The sequence below is a fragment of the Bactrocera dorsalis genome, chromosome 4 (genome assembly GCF_023373825.1).
Source record: "Bactrocera dorsalis isolate Fly_Bdor chromosome 4, ASM2337382v1, whole genome shotgun sequence".
NCBI classification, from domain to species: Eukaryota; Metazoa; Arthropoda; class Insecta; order Diptera; family Tephritidae; genus Bactrocera; species Bactrocera dorsalis.
In genome coordinates this window covers 62715611-62740948 of record NC_064306.1, presented here as the reverse complement: position 1 = coordinate 62740948, position 25338 = coordinate 62715611, and the positions used below count along the sequence as shown (strand labels likewise).

Here is a 25338-nt window from a genome sequence, read left to right as displayed (position 1 = left end):
TGAAAAGTTGAGTACAAATGTCTGTTTGTATTTCATTTTACAGAAGTTGTTAATTGAGAAGATACTTCAGTAGGTGATCTTAAGTACAAACTCTACACCTTTGTTACTAGAATTGTTGTGATATTAAGAAGCAACTAATGGCTCTCTCATAGCCACACAACTGACAAAAAAAAGGCTCAGTTGACAGTTAACATAAGCCTCCATTCAGGCGAACTTTTCACCAACAAAATCATTTGCCATAGGCAGGAACAAATAGTAATCACTAAGTGTCAGGTGGATGCTTAAGAACATCAGAACCAAGTTCCCGGAGCTTCTGGCGAGTCACTATGCGAGTGGTCTGGTGATGTTCTCAGTGGACAGTCCAGTTTTTGACAGTATAGGTCCAAATCAAAAGTTTAGACACTGAAGAGTGGGTTATAGTTTCTGCTGGTCAATCGTGGGCTTGTGCCGGCTTGGTGCGATTCAACAAATACTGATTTTGCTAGACATGGTAGTTAGGCACTTACTTTTCATCCGAAGTAACCATTCGCTTCATAAATATATTGATTTTGTTGTGGTTCAGCAGCGATGGAAACTCGATCCATGAGGTTTTTTTGCGTTAACCTCATTAAAATGATACTAAACGGACATTTGTGCCATCCCTAGCTTTGGAGTAATCGAAACCAGTTTTATTTGATTGAATATTTGATTCGACGGTTTTCATTCTTTTATTGATATTTTCGATAAGTAGGTTTCCAGCATGGTTCATCACTGAAATAACCGAAACGGAATCGACGATTTCAAAATTGCGGGTGATTGCCGGTTACAATATCAGGGCCATAAAGACAGGTGATCTCAGCATTACGTAGTAGTAATATAAATTAATAGGAGTACAATATCATAAAACAAGAATAAGGATTATTGTAAAACATCCGTCTGCGACCGACGGATACAGTGAAATATCTAGGGCTCATCCTGGATATATAAAGCCAAATATCAAAGAGAGAACAAAAAAGATATCGACTGTTTTATACTGCTATAGAGGAGCCATTGGCAAAAGCTGGGGTCTCTCACCGAAAGTGGTCCTCTGCCTCTACATCATAGTCCAGTCCAATATGTTCTATGGGGTCTTTATGTGGTGGAGGGCTCTATTAGAGACTCCACTACCAAAGAAACTCGAGAGCGTTCAACGGGATGTGCTTATCAACATGTTTGATGCACTTAGGTCCACTCCAACCATGGCACTTAACGCCATCTAGCAGATAGTGCATGTAGACATCATCGCAAGGTGTATGGTTTCGAAAGTTTCTATTAGATTCAGAGAAATCGGACTCTGGCGGCTTCTTCATTGTCCATATACTGACAAGGAAGTTGTGGGTGGGAAGAAACCGTTGGAGGGGAGGGCTTCTTTGCGGATGGGTCAAAGCTTGGGACAAGGTTGGCGGGATTTACTGTCAGGAGCTCCTTATCAACTCCAGCTTCAGACTTCCTGACTATACGACAAATAATGCAGTGTTTTCCAGGCCGAGTTTGCAGCCATTAATGTAGCGGTAGATTTAATGCTCCGGAGTTCAGCCTCTTTCAGAGAAGTGACCATCCACTGAGATAGTAGGGCGGCGATACTAGCCTTAAACTCATTAATAATGCGTTCAGGGTTGGTCAAATAGTGCCTAACCTCGCTATCAATAAAATCGAGTGTTTTTGTGATAAGACTAGCATAGGTGCCAGGCCACAGCGGAATCGCAGGGAATTTAAAAGCTGATGAGCTAGCAAGGAAAGGCATCCTAGAACCGTTATCAGTAGAATGGGAGCGGGTCGGTGCTCCCGTATTCGTTTCTCTTCTACTACTAGATAGCTGAGCTTCGTGGGGTCTTGGCTATGCGCTGTCGCAAAAGCCTTTTGACCCAATATCGATCGCAAGAGATCTAGTGATCTTTTTGTCCTCAGTAAGGCGAGCCTCTCGCTAGTGGTGGGACTTTTAACAAGCAATAACTTATAAAAAACATATGATCATATTTTTTGTTTTCATAACATCGACTGCAAACACATCTAAGATTATTGAATGCAGATAACCTTGATAGCTTACAATAATCTAAAGCAAACACCGAAGCCTTCAACGTCAGAACCCACTCAGAAATGTTTATCAAAATAAATCTAAACTCAAACTTTGATATATCATACCTAAAATTCAGTTTATGGTTACCGGGCAATAAAATAAAATCTTAAATTCAGACTAATTTATAATCAAAGCAGCTATTTTGGAAACACCTAAGTGTATATTAATGTATCACTCACCTTCAGGCCAATTATCGAATACTGTTTGTGCGATATCACCAGCAGAATCTGATGGATTAAATAGGAATTCTTTTGTTTTGCCACTAACGAGTATTAAACGTAAATTTATCTGCAAAGAGAACAAGAAGAAGCATAAAATTATTGAAGATTAAGCGCTAATGGAATTAATTTACAATATTTAAAATTATTATTGCACGTGATGAAATGAGCAAATATAAATGCATATATGGATATACAATTAAATTTACAAAAATCAATTTGACTTTCACTCACCTCAGCGATGACCTCAAATGCCGTTAGCAGAAGTCATTAGCGATAATTGCAAATGACTTTTGACTCATATCTTCACACGCATACACACATAGACTTTCAATGAATATAATATAATATATTGTTTTTGCATTTGCATGTTACATACATATGTATGTATGTACATATTTGCGGTGTATCTGCGCAGCTATGCGGGTTAAGTGTTACAAAAAGCTTGCTCATGCTGTCAATCACAAGCGACAATGCGGTAAACAAACTGTCAAATCATTTGTCGGATTGCTCTTCTTTCCGTTGATGCGCTAGCAGATTGTTATCCAAATATGTATAGAAGATATATACATACATATGTATATATGCATACTTTAGATTTAAGATTCTACATGTATTCAAATAGATATCTTCCTTTTGTTGCATTCAAGTAAATCGTTTACCATTTCTGGTGTGACAGTTGAGAAAGCCAAACACCGTTATTTTGACAGTACAAACAGCCCACACAATTAGATAGTGCTGTTTTCGACTGAAAGTTATGACTTTACATATGTACATATATACATATGCATGTATGTATGTATTTAATTATAAATAGACACCGTTGTAGAATGAATCTTCGATATTTCATCTATCACTTAAGATCATATTATCTTATGCTATATGACATTAATGTCAAAGAGCATGAACTAAATTATAAATTAGTTGAGAATTACAAGACCAATTCCGAAAGAAATGAAAATATAGACTAACCAGTATCCAAGACATTTTCATTCAGTTCTTTTGTTGCCGCTCATCCAATTGCTCTATTACTAGTGGTCAAAATATTCCCAAGACATATCAGTGGATATACGAAAAGTAGAAACTGAAATTAATTTGAACTCTGAAGACGGTTAATTCGAAAAAAATATGCAAATAAAGTCCGTTATTCCGTTGAAGGGTATATTTTAATCATATCTATTTACTTTATTTTTCCCTCCAATAATTCCATAGGCTGCATAAGTACGCACTATTTTGGAATTTACTAAATAATAACTCACAAATTTGTTTTCTCACATATTTCTTTTCGAAAGTCAAATGTAATTGAACAATATTGAGGTTACTATTTTTGCAAACTGCGAAGTGAAAGTACTTACAGTTATAAAAATCACAAGAGAAAATAGACCTACACCTACTGTCGATTCAACAAAATACAAATTACTTGAAAATTCAAGCAAAAACTTCATGAACAAACATAAAAGAGTGCTCATAGCCCATGCAAACGTTTCAACAGAACATACAAACAAACATACATACATATATAGACAGTAATGTAAGTGCAAAATAGTGTAGGCCGACTAATAGGCCACATAATCTAGGTTCGATTCGTGCCTAGGTGAGGCAGCCGCATACACTTGTTAACACTCAGGCCAACAATTACAACACACAAACGCATGCGAATGCACGAATTGGCCTATTTTTTGCTGCCTCCACTCTACACTTACCTTTCCTTTTGTTGGCCGTCAGGGCACAACAGCTGAAAGATGGAATAGGTGGGAGGTGCCAGCACCGCTCTAAAAACAAACCGCCTTTTACATGCCGACAACTGTAGCTAACAAATTGGTGAGAAGAGGAGAGGAGTGGAGGGTAGGAGGAGTAAGGTATGAGAGGAAGTGCAAGAATAATGGCAAACATGAAAAACGTAGTAGCCGACAACGGGGGATTGAGTTAATGCTCAGGCAGTCTATTTTTCAAATGTCCAAACAATGCAGCGCACGCAACAGATTTCGTCTTCATACCGTTGCCACCAGCCGTAGCAGCCATTTAAGAGCGGATCTTCTGTGCACTTTATTGATGATTGTTGTCATGAAAAATTGAGAGATTTTACATTGTGCAAAATGGCTGAAGAATGGATGGAAAGCGCGATTTTGTTTGTTTTTTTTCAGTTTTTTTTTTTTGTTTGCATTTTTGATGGAGTGACTATCGCTGCAATTGCAACGATATTAAGATTTATATTACCTTGTTTGAGACAACTGTATAAGGATGGTAATAAAAAATGAAAAGCAATGAAAATGCAATGATTTCAAAAAATGTAAAGATACAATATATGACATTTTACCTAAAATTATCTATGACTCGGTATTTTTCGATCATCTTCAAGACCTTGATTTGCTCAAAACCGCACATAGACGTTAATTTTTTCTCAGATTTATACTCTCTCTGATATTCTCTGATGAAAATCTTCGTTTTCACATTATATAACACCACACTAACCTATACACATCTTATAAACGTGGATTCAATACATTTCAGTTGATATTTTGTCTGAGAGGTACGTTGCCGACCCAATAATATTAAAAGATTTGAACTTTTTGCATGACGAGCTTGAAATAAAGGCCGAGCGATGCTTGCCAAAAGGGAAAGATGCTTAGTTAGCTCCTTTTCAGGTGATGATAACAGTATTTCTCAATCAATTAAATGAAATTTTTCGAAAGACCGATTCAAGTAAATACCTTGTCCATCAACATTTCATAAAGACAAAGGCTTTTCAAAATTGGTTCAATTGAGGAGTCTTCTATAAAGCGAGCACCTAAAAAGGATTTGTCCGGAAAGTAATAAGACTGAGTCGATTTTGAAAAACTTATTGAGCCAATCGTTACAATTCCTTAAAAACTTTCAAAATAAGCTCCTTCTGCAGCGATGCAGCGCTGTCAGCGCGATTTCCAAGCATTGAAGGCGTCACGGAAGGCATTCTCCGGAATAGCCTTGAGAGCCAAGTTGCATACTACTTGGATCCCCTCTGTCGTCTCAAAATGCTTGCCTTTCATCGGCCTTTTCAGGCAAGGAAACAAAAAAGGCCGAGGGCTATATCTGAGCTGTAGGGCGGCTGCGGAAGCGTTGGTCTGCCGGCCTTGTTTAAGTAGCTGTTCACAAGAAAGGCGGTGTAAGCCGGGGTGTTGTCGTGGTGCAATTTCCAATCGGCTGCGATGTCTTGTCGGACACAATTGACCGTTCGTTTGAGTCTCTTGAGGACTTTCACGTAAAACTTGGCGTCGACGGTCTTCCAGGAGGAATAAATTCATGGTGGACGATGCTTTTGATCTCAAAAAAGACAATGAGCACCGTTTTCATTTTGGATTTACTCATTCTTCCGGTCTTCATCTGCGACCTCTTCCCGATTCATCCAGGAGCTCGCAGACAACTGACCAGTCGCTCGTTCGTTAGCTAGGAACGCCCTCTACCGAATCCAGTCGGTGCGCGTATGGTCCAAACTACAGTCGCGGCGGAAGAAAATCAGTCCTATTACTTTCATGGATTTCCAGTATCAATAGAGCGCTTTGAATCAAACACAAATCTGCTTAGGCATTTCATCTGGTTGTATGAAGGTTTGATATCCAAGTTATTTCAGCCTTGATCACGCAAAGACGGAACGGTCAAGTAGTTATAAATTATTGAATGATTCTATATCGTACTCTTTCAAGCAAGCTTGAGCAAATGGCGTCCGATAAAATTTTTAACCTTACCGCCTGAACTTTCATTAGACAGTGATCAATTAGAATTCTCACAATTAAGGAAAGGAAATTTTGGCTAAAAGGTATTTTGTAAGAGCATTAGTCAAGTAAATCGCAAGCACAGCCTTAATACTTGGAAGGATTTTTCAAAATTCGACTTATTTTCGGAGATAAAGCCGATTTTCTGACATGGCGTCCGTTTTTTTCGAAACTACTTTTTTGAAGTGGTTGACATGATATCTCAAGTTCTTGTTGTGCTCTTCTGTCACACAATTTCTAGCAATTACGCTGTGACCTAGCGCTCAAATTGGTCTAATCATTAAGTAACTCAATTCGTATGTCAGTGAACTCAAGGCTAGTATTATCATCGCCCTGCTACCTATGTGTATAGTCACTTCTCTGTAGTAGGTTGGGTTTCGAGGCAGAAGATCTGCTTTCACTATAATGGCAGCCACGTTTCTTTGAAAAACATTGCAGTGGCCAGGAACCCTGAAGATAAAGTTTATGGAGAGTTTTCCATTCATTTGAAAATGCTCCCTCCGTCAACGACTTTCTGCCACTCAGTTTCTTCATAGAATCATACAAATTTTACAACCGTCTGGTAACATGAAAAAAATTACAAATCCCAATCCAAACAGACTATTTATTGATAATAAGTGAAGTATGTATGTATATCACTTTCTTTAATACTTTTTATTTCAAAACATAGACAAAGGCACTTAAATATGTACAAAAAAGGTAGACAAACATATGTGTTGGTAATGACATGCAAATCAATTGACAGTTGACAGTTTGCGGCACAGTGAATTGCCATTTAAAAATCAAAATACTCGCACCACGTGCAAGAACTTTCAAGTGAAGTGTAATGCCAAGTGAAAATGGCAAGCAAAAAAATTTGTAAGCGTAGTCCTCACGTTACATGCGACATGTGGGGACTATAAAGACACAGCCACAGATACATATAATACACACAGATGTATGTACATACTTAGATTGATGACTATCAAGTTGAAGCCTACGTCAAAACAAAAGCAGCTCAACGGGTGTGACTCGTAGCAAGTGGAATACAAAGCAGGTGTGATGGATTCAAGACCAACAAAACTAAATCAAATAAAAACCAAAATAAATACATAAATGTGCATAAAACGCAAACAAAATAAAGCAAAAGACAAATGCTAAAGTCAATCGCAAGAAATGGAGGAGGCACTAAATTTGAAAAGCAAATAAACAAAGAGTTAAACATCGTAGTAGATATATGTATGTATGTAAGCGAATAAATTTCGCAGATTAGCATATGCTAGCGAACTAAAATCGAAAACTAAACAGAAAAAAAATATTAGAAAATGAAAACAATCAAGCTCATGTATTCATGTCTTTACAAACATACATACATATGGATGAGCTAGTTGAAAGGCGTTGACAAACTTGCGGTGGCTGATGATATGCCACAATAATGATGCCATTGATGATACCGTAATTATGATCGGTACGTTTAGATACAGTAAAAATCTAAACAAACAAATGCAAGTAAGAGACAATGACACATCTACGTATATATGTATGTATGTTTGTATACAGTACGTGTCAAAAGTTTATGGCGATTTTAGAGCACATTTATTTGCGGTTATGTGCTTTTCGCTTCAAAGTTACGACAGTCAGAAAGGCAAAGCTACGAACGTGGCTGCTACACCTACTTAACTCAGCATAAACAGCGAAGATTCTGTAAGCACACATAGGTACTTATTATTAGAAACTTGATTTTCCAATGAAGCAACAAACTAGTCTATAAAAATAGCAGTTCAATGACTAAAATCGAAAACATGTTTAAGATGATCTAGTTCTGAAGATAGATGTGAATGGTGAGAAGACCCTGGAGAGGAGGCACGGTGAGTTTTTTCACGGATGGTTTGGAATTAGCAGGGAAGTTTGGAGGAGAAGTTTTTTGTAGGGAACTCTTCTTTAATGTTTGCTTTAGGCTACCGGATCATTGTAGTGTTTTTAGACAGAAGTGGCTACTATCGAGGTGGCGGTAGAAATGCAGCCTTTTTCAGGGATGCGATCATTAACTCCGACAGCAAAGCGATAATACTTGCGCTGAGCACGCTAATTGAGCGTTCAAAACTAGTCAATGAGTGTCTGTTCTCACTAGAAATAACATCAAGCTATTTCGACATTAGGCTCATTTGAGTGCCAAGTTAAAGCGAAATCGCTGGCAACTGCATAGCCAATGAGCTAGCCAGAGGAAGCACCCTTGCCGTGCTTACATCGGATTGGGACCGAGTTGAATCTTCATTGGCGTCTTGAATGAGACTAATGGACCTCGTAGCTTAGCAAAGTTCATTTTGTCGCAATGATAGGAGTTCTTATCGGATACTGTCCAATGCCAACAGGCATTCATACTGTAAGGCTTAAAATTTTGTCAATTGCTAGTTATTTAGGTTGTATGGAAGAGGTGAGGTGGAAACATCTTGGTAATTTCTACTTCGTTGTCCAGTTTTTGTCAGACCGAGGCTTAAACATCTCAGTAATCTTACCTTTGGCGAACCAGAAGACATAGACGAAACTGATATTAGCCGTCTCAATAAATTTGTGACAGGCTCAAGGCGCTTTGTCGATCTGTAAGTACCTTATGATCCAGTATTTAGGGGTTTATAGGTACCATAGAAGACCGACGTTTTAACCTAATCTAATGTAGTTCTGAAGAGAGCAGAGTCATTTGGAAGCAATAAGTTTTTTTTAATAAAATTACAGAGGACTTTGGCAAAATCTTCTAGATAATATAAAGGTTACCTAATATTGAAAAAAAACTATCTTTTATGAAGACCTTTATATTTATTTTGTTGGTCAGTTTGAATGACAGCTATATGCCGTAGTGGTCGGATGTAAACAATTTGTTCGGAGATTATAGCGTTGCCTTGAATAGTAAACCATATTAAATTTCTTGAAGACATATTGTCTAAAAAAAAGGTTTCCATATATGTAAGTACTTTGCTTTGTTCGATAAATTTATATGAGAGTTTCATGATCTAGTAGTCAGACCAGAACAATCATTGGGATATTGTAACATTGCCTTTGAAAATATTTTATACCAAATTTCTTGAACAGATATCATCAAATGACAAAGCTTTCCATACAAGCACTGCAGGCCGATCGTTCAGTTTTTATGGCAGCTATATGCTATAGTGGTCCGTTATCGGCGGTTCCAACAAATGAGGAGTTTCTTGGGAGGAAAAAGGGCGTAAGCAAAATTTCAGACCGATATCTCATAAACTGAGGGACTAGACTCTGACCAGCTGAGTCGCTGATCACCCACGTGCATACATACCATATATTATATATAATTTTTAGAGTGTCCGACGTTTCGTTCCAAGTGTTTTAAACTTCGTGGCAAAATATAAGAACAAAATAATCGACTGAGTCATTGAGTTTGCGGTTTGTACTAATTGCAAAGTAGTTTATTTCTTGTTGATTTCTCTATAGGGTCATTACAAACTCCATGCGTAATTGAAATGTTCTAGGTACGTGTGTTTTGCTATGCTATTCTAAGTTAAAGATGTACTTAAAGATATGCAAATGCATACATACATACATACACACACACATATTTAAATACATATGCACATACGTGCGCAAATAAATGTTATTTAATTTCATTCGCCATTCATTAAAATCACATGATTCATACGTTCGTGGCATGTCTAATGAACTCAGAATATCGGAAAACACGTGGAAGCTCATATGCTTCGCTTCGCACAAGTAAGTTTTTACAAATGCGGTTTCAGAGTTTTTGAAGGCGATGTAAATTAAATCGAAAAGACATTAAAGTAAGTATTCGTGGATATTATAAAATTTCCAGTTTAAATTAGGGATATTTTCAAAAGTCAAAAATGTTAGAAAATTATTGCGAAATTTGGCTACATTTCTAAGTTAAAGTTTCAGAGAAATATTTGCATCCAACTCAAGAATTTTTGAACTATATTATGAATTTCTTTTTAATCTTAAAATCGGCGTACGACTCATTTTATTGTGGGAAGCAGCCACGACAGTCTTGGAGTCCCAAAAACTCTTTTCAATACAGCGTTGTATGATGCTTTCCTGTTTGCCTGAATGTCGCTCCGTCTCATTGGATGCCATGCATGCTCTGTTAGGTTAGATGTTAGGTGTTGACCTGATTAACATACAGAGTGCTGTTGCATTCAGGTTAAGAACCTGCTAATGCGGGCTGACCCCTAGGGCAGTATCGTGGTGGTTGTAATTAAAACCCGAATGCGGGAAGAACTTTGTCAGTTGAATGTGGAGTTGCATTGCAACCGGGTGTCGGACTTAAAGGGCGGCAGAGGTTTAAGATGGGCCTCGAACCTTAACAAGGTGGTTATTGTGTCCATTCCACATTGGAATATCGTTCCATGGATCTTACTTTAAATGCATGTGGATGGTTGATAGGAAATCAGTATAAAACATGAGGAGATGAAGTTGGAAATCGGAATGCAATACATTGCAACAACTTCCTCTATGATGCCATTTTTCAGACGCATTTAACTACAAATGTAGGTACCAAGAAATCCTTAAAATATCATTTCCGCTTGAAATTAGTTTTGGGTTATACAAGGTTAATTTAAAATTCTTGCCTTTATTTCTAATATCATCATACTCCAACTAAAATATACAAGCGATTAGTATAACGGTATACCTAGTATAATGGTATATCGCAATAGCCATGAGGGATCAATCATTACTCTATAATTTATGCATTTACAACCTTTCAACTGACACACGCTCGCACTGTTGCATGCAATACTTAGATGTGAATGAGAAGTTTATTGCTCGCCACCCTGAATTGAGCGCTCCCATGACCAAGTACGATTACACAAAGCTAACAGCAATAACTGTTAATTGTTGAGTGCACAAACTCACTTCTTATTTATTGCACTTTTGCATTTCGGTATTTTTTCATACATATGTTATTGTTGTTGTATGTACACTTTCCGATTGCCTGAGAATTGTAATTAGATGTTGCTTTCTTTCCAGCAATTTTAGCAGAAATACATCTATAGCATGTGTGTGCGTATGTATGTGTTTGTCCCCTTCTCATGCACGTAATTCGAGTGCCAAGTGGTTTAGCAATCATTTGGGTTTTCACTTTTTTTTTGTGTGTTAGTGGAAATACTTAAACTGCAAATAAAAATGTTTTCTCAGCTTAAATAAAGTGGAAGCGAGTTGAATGCAAGAAATCCGGTAATCGAAACCGTTACACTGCCAATACCCCATCAGAAACCGCATGCCAGCAGTATCATATTTTACATTTACGACATTGTCAGACGGGCGACATACCAACATACCCAAGTGATTGTGTGTATGTATGTATGTGTTTGTGCTGTAAGTACAAGCATGTGGATCAATTGTCAAATTGCATAAAGACAAAATGTACATATATTGTTATGACATAACTTTGGCAGCGAGCACACAGGGTGGCATCAAATTAAAGCTGCCAAATGTTTCTGGCGATTTTGTGGTGGAGAAATTTCAGTAGAAAATCAGAAAAAAATTCCACTAGGCGACTGTCTGGCAGTGCTAATAGGACAATGCTGGAGTCCAAAGTCTTCATTCAAAAATAGACAGGATGAAAGTATAATTTTTGGTCTCGAGTTACCTCTAATATATGCCTAATATAGCATAGTTCTATGAACTACGAGGATGTGGTACATTCTCGTAGACGACCGGACTAGTCGTTTTGTTTTGGCCACGTGCGGCAGTGGGCGTTTTCAAAAAAATGGAAAATTACCAATACCGGTCGAAAATTCAATTCCTGCTTTCGAAAGTGAAATCGAAGATCGTTTCAATAATCTATACGGTAACTCTTCTCCGTCGTTGACGTTTGTCAAAAAATAGCTTAACTCATTTCAAAGTGGTCACACGTCGGTTGGCCACTCACAGGTGTCTAGAAAACGCTTACCATTCTTGATTACGGGGCGAGTTCATGATCTTGTAGTGACAAACCGCCGATTGAAGGTTTGCGAGATAGCTGAGACAATAGAAAACTCCAAAGAACTTCTGAGAATAGTTCGCGGCAGTTAAGCGCGTTTCGAAGAGTTTCCGCGTCGTTTCATGGCAGCAGATGAAAATTGATGCTATGGTATATAGCAGATGGACAGATATTGGAACAGCGATGGCGTCCTCGCAGAGTTCCAAGAACTAATCACAACATAATCAAAAAAAAAAATCAACGAAGAAAACCTTTGTCACTAAGGTAGCCTTTCAGCGACTCACTAGTTAGAAGAGACTATAGAAACATGATCGGAATACTGACTGGTCATTGTCTAGTGGCGACACACGCCCGCAAGATGGGGCTGACAGATCGAGAAGAATCCAGGAAATGTGTAGAGCTTGTGCACTTGTCCCGCATTAACAAGACTACGCTATAAGCATTTGGGGTCTCCATGGTATGATACACTGGAGGAAGTGTTGATGGTGAGGCTACAGAGTTTGTTAAAATTCGCGTCAAGCGCAGGCATCCTAAAGGATGACTACTCCGCTTGGACCTAGCAACTAAACTCCATCTGGTATCGCAAAGGACCAAAACTGGTCTATGCGTGTCTTATTGGCCCACCCAAACACATCGTGAAAATTAGACTCGTTGAATCAGGAGATGGGTACATCGAACGAACAACAAATATACGTTAGATTGATATAATCTAATACATAGCAAGGAAAAATAAGGAGTATAAAAAAAGTTTGATTGGTCAGTTTGTATGGCAGCTATATGCTACAGTGGTCTGATATCGGAAGTTCCAACAAATTAGTAGCTTCTTGGGGAGTAAAGGACCTGGGCAAAATTAGAGATCGATATCTCAAAAACTGAGGGACTAGTTCGCGTATAATCAGACAGACATGGCTAAGTCGGCTTAGCTCGTTAAGTAGACTGCCCTTTCCCAAGTTCCAAGGCAAACTTAATATACCCAGATCAGAGTATAAATATACCCAGGGATTATACGATTTTATTCATTCAACTGCTGAACTTTTTCGCTGCCTTCAGATGCAAATATTTCGACAAGAGAGTAGACAATTGGCGAATCGAAGTCGACGTTAATGTGAGACGTCAGCATAAACTAACTAAACTAGCAGTCGAAACAAAATTATGAATGAAATCTAGCCTATACAATAAAAGCAGAAAGTAATTACTAATAAAAATGTTGTTATTAATGGATTTGTGGCAATTGATGGAGTGGGATTAGCAGCAGCGGAACACGTGTTGCCAACACATGAGACTCAACGGGGGGTAAAGTTTTCACGAAGCGTATAAGCACGTACATACAAGTATTTACAAGCTACACGTGTGCCTGTTCATTGACCAGACTTTGCTCATGCGTAAACCACGAACTTATGCTTATCAACACATGTCAAGTATGGATACATACATATGTATGGCAAGTATTTATGTAGATGAGTGTAAATACACATGTGACTTTTGAATGCCGCAAAGAGCCATTTGAATTTCATGAGAGGATGTTGAAAAGTTTTCTGAACTGACACACTATAATTTCGTGTTCTTTTGACTTATTTTGGTCTTTATAATTTCTTTATAATGTTGTTGTTTTTATTTTTGTTATGCCTGTGTGCGTGTTTGTATTCATGCGTAGCGCTGGGAGCCTTTCATTTATATAATAATAAATCGCTTTTTAATGCTCACAGATTTATTTTATTTGTACGCATTAGCCTCGCATTCCCACAATCATACCAGACGGACATACAAACAAACAAACAAACAGATTTGGACTTAGTCTTCTTGGGTTCCTTCCGTGCAAGTGGATTGCTCAGCAAGTGTAGCATCGTGACAGTCCGCGGGTGGTGAATGAGACAAATTAATGTGCGAGTACTATATACATATGTATATGTATAAGTATATATGTTTGTGTGTGTCGTAGTTTTGACATTGCTTTATTAGTCATTGAAAATGACACTGAAATATTGTGGCAACATTAATTGGCCTGAGAGACAATCATGTCTACACAAATACACACATTAGTACGCACACAAGCATGTTTACGCCCAACCAAAAATGCCACAAAAATAAAAGCAGAAAAATAAAATTATATTAAGCAAGCAATCAAAAGCAAATATTTGCTTATATTGTATTATTGCGCCTACATTGTTTTTGAATACTTAATAAAACGGTATATCCGCGGATTTTTCTATTATATGCATATCTATGTATGTATATGTAGTTACATACATATATATGTATATACATATATACATATGTATACTTAGACAGACAATATACTTATGTACATACGTACATATGTACATACATATATATAGGCAATATTGTGAAAACATTTTTTAAAAGTAATTTGTATTTGTATTCAAGGCAAATAACGTTTCATAAATTATTAGCTTCTATAATTAAATAAAAATATAGGTATTTGTTATATCTAGTATATATTTTAATTGCATTAACTGTTTTATATATTTCCGAGAAATTTTCATCCGTCCTTCGTGTGTTGAGTCACACGCTATTCCCAACTTGGTTCAAGAGAAAAAAATTGGGATCCACTTGTGGCTATGATCTTATAATCGAGCTAGTGAAATTTGCTAACAGGTTGGAAAGGAAGTATATTTGATTTAGTAATCGGAACATATTTACGACGAAGTTTTCGCTAGCTGACTTATGGCTGTTTTCTCAGCTGTTAAATTAACCAAAAATTCCTTTTTTCGGTAAAGAACCTTTTTTTAACCCAAACTTAAGGGGATATTCTGGTTTAGAAATTCGAAAAAATCGATTTTTTTTGCATATTTTTGGTATAACCCTTCAAGAAAATGTCCCTAAGAGAATTTTTCGAAATTCAAATTATTTTCCGAGTTACAGCTCATTTGTGACACGCCGACAAAACCGTTTTGCAGCCGGTGACAACTTTTAACTCGTTTTTCTCATAACTACTTTTCTAGAAACAGTGTGCTTGATGTCTCAAGTTCTACTCAAGCGATTCACATGAAATTTTACACAGAGCTTTCTTATACATTATAGTATCGCACTACAAAGAGCTTTCGAAAGATTTTTTTTTTTATTTTAAAAAAATTCCGAACCACAAACTTTGTTTCAAAACTTTACCATTTTGTAAAAAAAAAAAAAAAAAAAAAAAACTTTCGTAGTGCCATAACTACACTTTTACTCTTCACGGATTTTGCATAAATTTTCATTTTAGGTCACGGAAAGGATTTATATCCTGCACACCAGGACAAGCCATTGTTTCATCAGTCTCTACTTCGCCGACCTGTTTATTATTTGTGTTTTGTTATCAATAAAAAGCATGTAAAAAATGGATACTCAAAATAGTTTTTGATTTTTTTATTGTGCCAAAAAAATACCTAAAATTCGGGCTTCTAAACCAGAATACCCCCTTAACTGACAGATGATTGCTAACCAGACATTGAGAAAACGGCCCTTAGATACCAATCACCAACCATCATCAATAGAATTTTACTCTGGAATGACAGTCCGACAGAGCAATTTTGACAAGTCAAGGCAAGTTGATCTAATGTATAGCCCTAACGGCGGCCAGATGATCTATAATATCAAAGTTTTAATTGCTAATAAAGTAGTAGTATAGCAGTGTCCATTTTTATTTTAAAAGCAAGTTCGGATGCAACCGAATATTGCAACTTACAAAAATTCCAGCCAGGGAAATATCAACTAGAGGATCGGAATCCAATCAATATTCCATATAGTATATGCAGTAAGGGTTTATATCGATTCAGTTTTTTTTATTTTTGCCATTAAGGTACATCAAATAACATCACCAAACGCATGGAGTAAGGTCAGCCGAAAGTTTTAGGCACAAACATAAACTGTTATCAGTAAAACACGCTCCTTAATTTTTATTCTCTCCACTCCAATATTGGTCGATATATGCAGGAAAATGTCACCCGAAGGTGATAAAATGAGAGAACAAAATGGAATTTAAAATTGTCTTATATGCAGGGCAGGCGTGGTTGTAGTGCGATTTCACATATTTTCACACTGTGACATTACAATATAAGAAGAATGTCAAGTACTAAATTTAATCGAAATCGATCGGTTGGGTCTCGAGATATTGTGATTTCATCAAAAAAGTTTACGGTGCCATATCCACCGTCTCACATTCCCACCGGCTCCATTAAGTCATCTCGAGTATAAAAGTTTATGTCTCTGGCGTATTAAGTCGATTGCGCTCATCTACGAACTCCGCCTTACTTTTTTGCCTTGTAACATGTGTACCGGACAGACAGACGGTCACTTGGACTTCAACTTGTCCCATCGTCTTGATTTATTTATATATAACCCAATATCTATCTCGCTTAATTTTAGGTGAAACGTACAACCGTCAGGTGAACAAAACTATAATACTCTGTAGCATTATGTTGCAAACGTATAATAAATAAGAATAAGTCATCCTGTCTGAATATTGCAGAGTATGTAAAGATTTCGAAAAGTGCTTCCCAACTACATCTGAATTAAAATGATAAAAATTGCTCGTTCAAAATGTCAAAAAAAGGAAACAAAGAAAAATCCATAATTAAAGACAGCCAAATTTCCAGTGTGGACAACAGCCCGCAGAATTGCATTCCAGTTTCAACTCGAATTAAATTCGATTAACTATTAACGTAGTAAAGTAAAATTTCTAATATATTTCTCGATTAAATAGTCAATTAACTCCTTTGCGAAAAGACTGTTAGAAGTGCGGAACGTAGCGTTGCAACTCTACTTCAATTGTAACACAAATCTTTAATTATTTCGCTTTCATACTCTTCATTTTTGGAGTAAGTAGTTTTTACTAGGTCAGAGGAAGAAGAGTATATCATATTTTGAGAGAGCAAATGTTGATTATGGTTCTATCATTTAAAAATATACCGAAGACCTCAAGGAATCTTCAAAATTAGAATGCGTAAGATAAATTTGACGATAATGGGTACAATATTCCCAAATCCAAATACAAACAAGATGCTCAAATTCCAGCTTCTCTTTTATAGCCGTCACAAAATCAAAGATTTCTGGGTTCCCTCGCCACTCAAATATTTTCCAATTAATCACATTTTGGTTTCAATATTTTGAAATGTTGCAATTGGGCTTAATTAATTCGACACTTAAATGATAAGCGCAATTAAAATATAGACTTCTGTATATACATAAATACATGTGTATGTATGTAAAAACGCGCAACAAAAGCGTAAAGATTTGGAACTCATTTCCCTTGTGTGGCGATTTTATGACTATATTTTTAATGATTGTGGCTTTCAAAACTTAACAATGCCGAAAGTCATAAAACCACCAAAAAAAGCACGACAAGACAAAAAATTATATAATTTTTATATATAAATGTACATTTATATATATATGTATGTACATGTGTTTTTAATAATTCGAGGAGCTGCTGTGGGCACACACTGTTGGTGGCCCTTACACTTGATTTTTTTTTTGTTTTTGGTGTTTGCGTTTTTCTTCAAAGTAAGCGATAACTGTAAGTTTATATTTCCGCTTGATATTTGATTGTTCGTGCATATCATTTCGGATATTTGCTTTCAATAATTACACGCGCTGCATAATGCTGATTATTTTCGGAATGAAAACAGAGTACATACTATGTATGTCTGTATGTGTGTAAAGAATTATATGCATGTATGTGTGTGTCTGCATATTAATATTGTTATTGCTTTTTGTTGTTGCTATGGTGCAGTCTTTGATCGCACTTAACTCACATGTCGATTGTCGAATAATGCAATTCGAGTGCTGACACGTGTGTGTGTGTGTATGCGTGGCGTATGCGGATGCAGTTATTTAACATATTGTCAGTGTGTGCAGACGCATATATTTTCACATTTATATTTACATATTTGATGCGTTGAGTTCCAATTTACATATAAATTATGCACAAATGCATTGTGTTGAAAAAAAACACAAAATTATAAAAAAAAACCAACGGACCGAAAAATAAGAACGAAAACTTATCGTGTTGATGGCGCTGTTTACTGGGTAAAAATAGGTCAAATATATTCAACATCATTAATTTTGCGCTCTTCACTTTTTATTCATATCATACACATCCGCCAATCACTTTCCGCCTCCTCCACCGTCTTCTCCTTCTCCCCACACTTCAGCTATGCCAAGCAAGTGCAGCGGTATTTTAATAGTTTTTCCTTCGTCCATGCGATGTGGCGGATTTTCATAGTAAGTATGTACATAAGTCTTGCGACTGTGTGCAGCGTTGAAATGCATTTAAATAGATGCATTACAATACATCTTTATTGATTGAATTTACATACCTACATATACATACGTGAAACTTTTGTAGATGTGTACGGCATTTTCAGGATCCCGAAATCTTGAGGTTAAGTTGCCGGGATTACGGTAACGCGATTAATATTAAATTTAATTAGATTTTGATATTTAAAGCTAGTTTATAAAGTCAAACAATTGCAACGAAATTGTGTAACACAACAAAATTCCGTCACGCTCATATACAGTGCAAAACTAATGTAAATATCAACCGTTTTGAATTATTTTGAGATTGTTCGCTATTATAACCATATCGTATAAAAAAGAGTTTGAAGGTTGCCACCTATTTAAAATTTTAAGTTTTTGAAAAAGAAAAAGTTTTAACTTAATAACACTGGTTATCAAACTAGAGAGAATTTTCACATACTACATTTAAAAATATGTTGTAAATAGAGTTGCCAGTTGTTTGAAAATTTAAAATTATAAATAATATAATAAATAATTAACTTATTGAAAAAGTAAGAAAAAATTAAGATATGGATAGCAGAAGACGGAAAATCTACAAAGCATAACGTTCTAAATATAGTTTTGAGCAGAGTTGCCAACAATATAAAAAAATTAAGAAGTAAAATTTTAAGGAGGAATAAATTACAAGAATATGACACCAAAATAAAAGAGAAAGCTCGTAGTTGAACATACTCATTAAAGAGAGTTGCCAACTAGAAGTTTTTATGAATTTAATTTTAGTAGTTTAAGGCTAAGTGTTGCCACATGCTCCTAAAAGTTAAATCAAAAATGGCGAAAACCACACGAAGTGTGTCATCAAGCTCAGAAAGTTGAAATATACCCTAGCAGATACAGTTTCTGATTAAAAGGCGATAGTAATATTTCAGAGGATGGAACCATTTGTAGAAGTTCACGCAAGCGAGGAAAGTGCTCTGAGCGTCATTCACTTGGGAGCGGCCCGAAACGATTCTTTTACATACATATGGCTCAAGCAGCTCACGACTTCCGGTCTTAGATCAAGTACCCTCTGGGTAGCCAAAGAATATCCGTTTAAAGACGAGCTAAAGTGAAAAGGCGAACCATCCTTCCAAGGGTTGTGCGTTGGGTTTGGGTCCCGAAACGCCCCCAATGAAAACGATACACGACCACGCAAACGTATTAAGGAGTACGAATTAAGGGCATGTCCGGTCCCTTAATTGGAAAAGTGCCGCTGCTCAGCTGGTTGATATCCTCGTAAAAGTAAAGGTCGGCATCACCGTCGTCCAAGAAGTGCGAAGAACGGCACAAGGACTGAGACGAGTAGGTCCTTGTGGTATTTACTGCAGTCACCATATAAAGGAGCGCAAATTCAGTGTGGGATTCGTGGTAGGAGAGAGACTCCGTCGCCGAGTCCTGGCATTCATCCCAATGGATGAACGTCTAGCCACAATCCGCATCAAAGCGAAGTTCTTCAATATATATAGATTTACGTACAGGCTCCGACGGAAGAGAAGGACGATGTGACCAAGATTTTTTTTTATGAGCGCTTGGAGCGCACTTATGAGAACTGCCTCTACCACGATGTCAAAATCGTGCATGGCGGCTTTAATGTCAAGATTGGCAAAAGAGGTATCTTTGGCACAACGGTCGGTAAATTCAGCCTCGATGATAAAACATTCCCAAATGAGTTGTGGCAGATCGACATCACCGGGCCCGAAATAATGTAATCTGTAGTACTAGATTCCAACATAGAAAAATTCATCAAGCTGCCTGGCTAACCGATCCTATCTACATGAAATGAGTTCACAAAGACCGCAAATTACCGCGCCAACCTTCCAAATTTCGGTATTGTAGTCACAGCTCTCAAACTTACATTCAAATATAATATACATATGTATATTTTCTCAAGTATCTGTTATACTTTATTGAATTGCATCACCACTCAAATACCAAAATCTTTTTTCCTGCTGACGACGATTTACGAAACACTTGCATGCTTATGTATTAAAAAAAAACGAATCATTTCATATTTTTCAAAAAAAAAAAATATTATTTTCTAAAAATAGTTACGAAAGTGTGACAGTCATCATTGCTATTGTTTTTGTTGTCATACATTTTCGGTATATTGTTGTTGCATTTGCACGCCATGACAAATACTAGATAATATATGGCAATTTAGTGCACTAGAAGAAGAAGAAGCAGCAGCGGCACACAAATGCGCCAAAGAAATTGAGAGCAAAGAAAATTCAGAAAAAAAAAATAGAAAAAATGAAAAATAATAGCGACACAGAAATTCTATTAGCGTATTATTGCTATAAGCGCAACCACAAGGGTACTAATGTGACGGCTTCGTTGGAATCGGTGGAATCGGGCGTTGCAACATGAAATGTCATGTCATTCTCTTTTTCTTTCTTTCGAATATAAGACAAATATTTTATGCTGACTGCTTTACTGCAGGCGGTGTGACCTTATAAATGCGCGCTACTTAGAGAATGCTGAGGGATTTTATGCGATTTTTCAATGTTCGTTTTTTTTCCTTTGCGGAAGCATGATTTGTGACATGATTTTATACCTATGACTTGTGCGAGTTTTGAAAGTGATAAATAGCGGGTAAAGATGTGTTGAAATTAATAGACATGATTTTGCTCGAAATAATACTCGAGCGTCACATGATTATGACAACTTAAGTCGGAGACAGTTTCCTACTTTTTTACGAATTAATTAAATGACGCATTTATCTGACAATGGGTTTAGAAATACATGAGTATATAATTAGTGTTATTAATATTAGAGGTGTTCTTTCTTGTAAGGAGAACTAAGAAAAAATTCCCCCTGCAGGTGATTACTGGAAAAATTTTAAATATCAAACACTACGTGCCTTTGAAGTTTCGAAAACAAGAAATTTGGAAATTGCTGCGAAGTTGGCCCGGTTTTTTGAAATACTCGAAATAACCGTAGCATCTATGGAGGATGGAAGCATGGAAGTTCACGCAAGTGGTCAGATACGATCCTTTTACATATGGCTCAAGCAGCACATGACTTCCAGTCTCAGACCAAGTATCTTCTGGGTGGCCAAAGCACATCCGTTTGAATGCGAGCTAAAGTGAGAACCATCCCTCCCCTGGGTTGTACGCAGGGCTTGGGACCCGCTAGCGCTGCTGATGAAAAGAAAATAACAGCTTCGAAAATGAGACCCCCCTTTTGATGACGACCACGGCAAAACGCATTAAGTATTACGATCTGAGGGCATGCACTTGGAATATCCGGTTTCTTAATTCCGAAGGTGCCACTGCCCAGCTAGTTGATGTCCTCGTTAGAGTAAAGGCTGACACCACCGCCGTTCAAGTAGTGCGATGGACGGGACGAGGGCTGAGACGAGTAGGTCTTTGTGTCATTTACTACAGTGGCCATATAAAGGAGCGCAAATTCGTGATGGGGCGAGTCCTGGCATTAACCCCAGTGGAAGAACGTTTGCCCACAATCCACATTATCTCGCTGATTTGCGATGGACGATGTGACCAAAGATGTATTCTATGAGCGCTTAGCGATTTTAACGCTAGGGTGGGCAAAGAAGCTACCTTTGGCAAAACAGTCGGTAAATTCAGTCTCCATGACGAAACATTATCAAATGGGTTGAGACTGGTCGACTTCACCGGGGCCCGAAATATGGTTATCTGAAGACTAGATTTGGACTGTGTAGACAATTGGGAACTAAAGTCCTCTTTTGACGAACATAGACCAAACTCTATAAGTCACTCATAATTCCCGTCCTCCTATATGGTACATAGGCATGGACGATGACAACATCTGATGAGTCGGCGCTACGAGTTCTCGAAAGCTTCTGCGGAAGACTTATGGACCTCTGTGCTTTGGCAAACGGCGAGTACCGCAGTCGATGGAGTGATGAGCTGTACGAATTATACGACGACATTGAGTGCGGAGAGTTTCCCCCCCAAAAGTTAAGAGTTATACGTTATTTCCATCATAGGTGACACTCCGCGAAGAAAAATATTTGGACTTGCAAGTACAAAATTATATAGTTCCCTTTCCAAAATTCTACTCTGGATCCGCCCCTGTATATAGTATACAGTACATAGATTTAAAGTTCTTAATTAGAATTATAAAACTAATCTGTAAACAGAATATGCTTACGAGTACATATGTATATGAATACAGATCAAAACTCAATCAGCAACACACAAGAACATATGTGACCAAAATTAAATCGAAAATCAAACAGATTATTATAAATACTTCAACCTCATTTCATTTTCATAATGCACGAAATTCACTCATAAGTGGCATTAAACGCAGTTGCGTAAACAGACGTGCGACCGACCATGAGTTGAATTCATTTATTTGCCATCGTGCTACAGCTTAATCTAGGCACTATTTTGCATCATTATTAAATCGCCAGTATTTAAACTTTTTTTTAGGTCATTTAAAATTATGATGGCCAAGACATAATCCCTTTCGTAATGCACAAGCACATGCAAGCAAAATTATGAACTCAAAATATAAATTATATGTGCAGTCTACTGTAAAGTTGTTAAGCAGAATAAAACGAGAAAAAACAAGAAAAAAATGCGAATAAAGAGAGAAAAAAGAAAAGAGCTTTAATATGCCCTTAATTGGGAAGCGTTGAATGTGTGCGTGCCCATATAATTACATTGAAGACACACGCGGGCATATGATTACCTTTAGTATGTCCTCTATGCTTCTCGGCATACATACAGACGAGTATGAAATATGCCTAACACGGAAATTGAGACAGATCTTGGAAGAACTAGTGCTTTGAGGACCACACGCACTTTCTTTTGTATTGTGGTATATGAGATATTTGTGATGAGAGATATTTAAAGCTCGATTTTATTCAGTGTGCTTAATCTAGTTCTTAATCTTAGTTAAAGTGGTCGCTAGTATTGAGGATATAGAATTTTTAGGGTTTACTTTGGGGATGCTAAAGTGATAAAGTTTTTATCAAATCAATCTTTAAAATAATCCCTGTCATTGAAATCGTATATCTCACTCAAAAAACTTTCTTTAAAACAGTGGAGCCTTTACAAACTTCGTACTCTCAGTCCATGGAACGTAAAACCTCTCTAAATGTTGATTTTTGAAATAGAACTACATTTTTTCTCACTCTTATTTTGCGATCTTAATAACTACCATATGCATGATATTATTCAAATGCGGTTTTGAACCTGGAAAGGTATTTAGCTATCCACCATCTTTTTCCTCATTACCCGACCTTTGAATTCTTGTATTTTCTTTAGAAGACACCCTATGAAACTTACATAAAAACTAAAGAGCCTTTACAAACTTCGTACTTACGTGGGCTTAGGTTTCTGTTAATGGTTGGCTTGAACTTAACTTCTATTTTAATATTCATGACATAAAGGATGTTTCCTTTTCATTGGGAGCGTTTTTTACGTGGCAGGTCCCAAATCCAGCGCACAACCCTGGTAAGGGATGGTTCGCCTTCTTAATTTAGTTCGCCTTCTTAATTTAGTTCCCCTTTAAATTGAAGTTCTTTGGCTACTCAAAAGATTCTTGGTCTAACACCGGAAGTCCTGAGCTGCTTGAGTCATATTTAATAGAATCGTTTCTGGCCACTTCCAACTGAATGGCGTTCAAAGAACTTTCCTAACTTGCGTGAACTTCTACTCATAACATAAGTATGTATATCTCTAGAATATTTCGCTTTTTTTTCATTCGTCTTTGGATAAATTGAGGATTATAGTTTTACGATCGACGGCCGCATCTCTAATAAAATCTCATGAAGAAAAACCTTTTATAGACTGAGTAGATATGGCTATTAATGAAAACTTCATCATCTTCAGCTTAATGAATGATACGTTCTATATATAACATATATTGAAATACCGATATGGCAGTTATAGGATTATAAAATAAGGATTTTGATATATTTTAATGACATATCTTGTGAGAGATCTCATTACTGAAAATCGCTGAAAAAGGGGTCCTCTCTATTGAGTTTAGTTATGAAAAAATAAAAAATGGTGTCAACTGACGAAACGAACAGGCTGTAATGAAATCGATTAATCGATTTTGTTGTTGTAATGGTTGATCATATCACCATATAGGAAGAAGAAATAATTTCCTTGATTCAAACAAATGAGCTTGAGAGCGTTTCTATATTCAAAAAGCTCTCTTTTAAGTGATCAGAAGTTTCAAAACGACTAATGCTGGGCTGGACCCTTCTGATCGAAGGAATTAATTCTTCTAGTTGTTATTCCTTGTCCAAATATTCACGTTTCAATTGAAAACTATCAACTATTAGCCCCGCAATCCACTAGTGCCACAACTACACCGAATTGGTGCGCTTCTATAAGGGGTACAAACAACTATATGTAGTACCTATGGTATATGCAGTTAGGCATCCATGTTATTTATGCATTAAGTGGCAATTTAAGCACGCACACTGTATACTTAGCTATATTGTTAGCTAAAGCGTACAACTCTTTTTGTAATTTTTTGCACTACCTTCTTTGAAATTGTTTTGAGAATGAATTGTCGGCACAAAGCATGCGTGTATGTGTGAGTGTGTGTGTGCGAGTGAGTATTGCGATCAAAATGGAGGAAAACTAGTTTATGTGCAATATGCATAGTCATGGGTCAAAGTCATTAATAAAACAGGCATTCAAGCACTCGACCGCTACACTTTCAGAGAGTCGACAAAGACCCGGCAACGCGCCAGTCAGTCAGTCGGTGAGCCACCCAGGCGTTAAAGCGACGCAGCAGTTAGTGGCTGCAAGCGACGACTAAGCGTGTATATACTTTATAAAGAAGAAGAGGCAGCAATATGAGACCATGGCGGGACAGTGTGCGTACGTGCGGCATTCTTGGTAAGGAAATTTGCAATGGGCCACCAGCAATAGTAGCCCACGAGTTTATTTGTAGACAAACATACATACAATTATATGTATGTGTATATGTATGCGTGCGATTTTCGCACTATATACGCGCAGCAGTTGCACACGTAACACTTAAAAGCTGGCAAATAGTGAGGGAGTAAGCACTAAGCGTCGAGCGTAGGCAGAAATCAGCGGGTGGCAA

General features: G+C 37.1%; 1 protein-coding gene across 4 annotated transcripts in view; it reads right to left on the bottom strand.

Annotated features, from left to right (window-relative positions):
• Positions 1-25338, bottom strand: part of LOC105226924 (homeobox protein 5) — a 137395-nt gene that overhangs the window by 15312 nt on the left and 96745 nt on the right. For all 4 annotated transcript variants that reach the window (XM_029550504.2, XM_029550502.2, XM_029550501.2 and 1 more), the window contains exon 3: positions 2275-2383. In XM_029550504.2, the coding sequence (XP_029406364.2) occupies positions 2275-2383 (109 nt within the window). The remainder of the gene's footprint in view (positions 1-2274; positions 2384-25338) is intronic.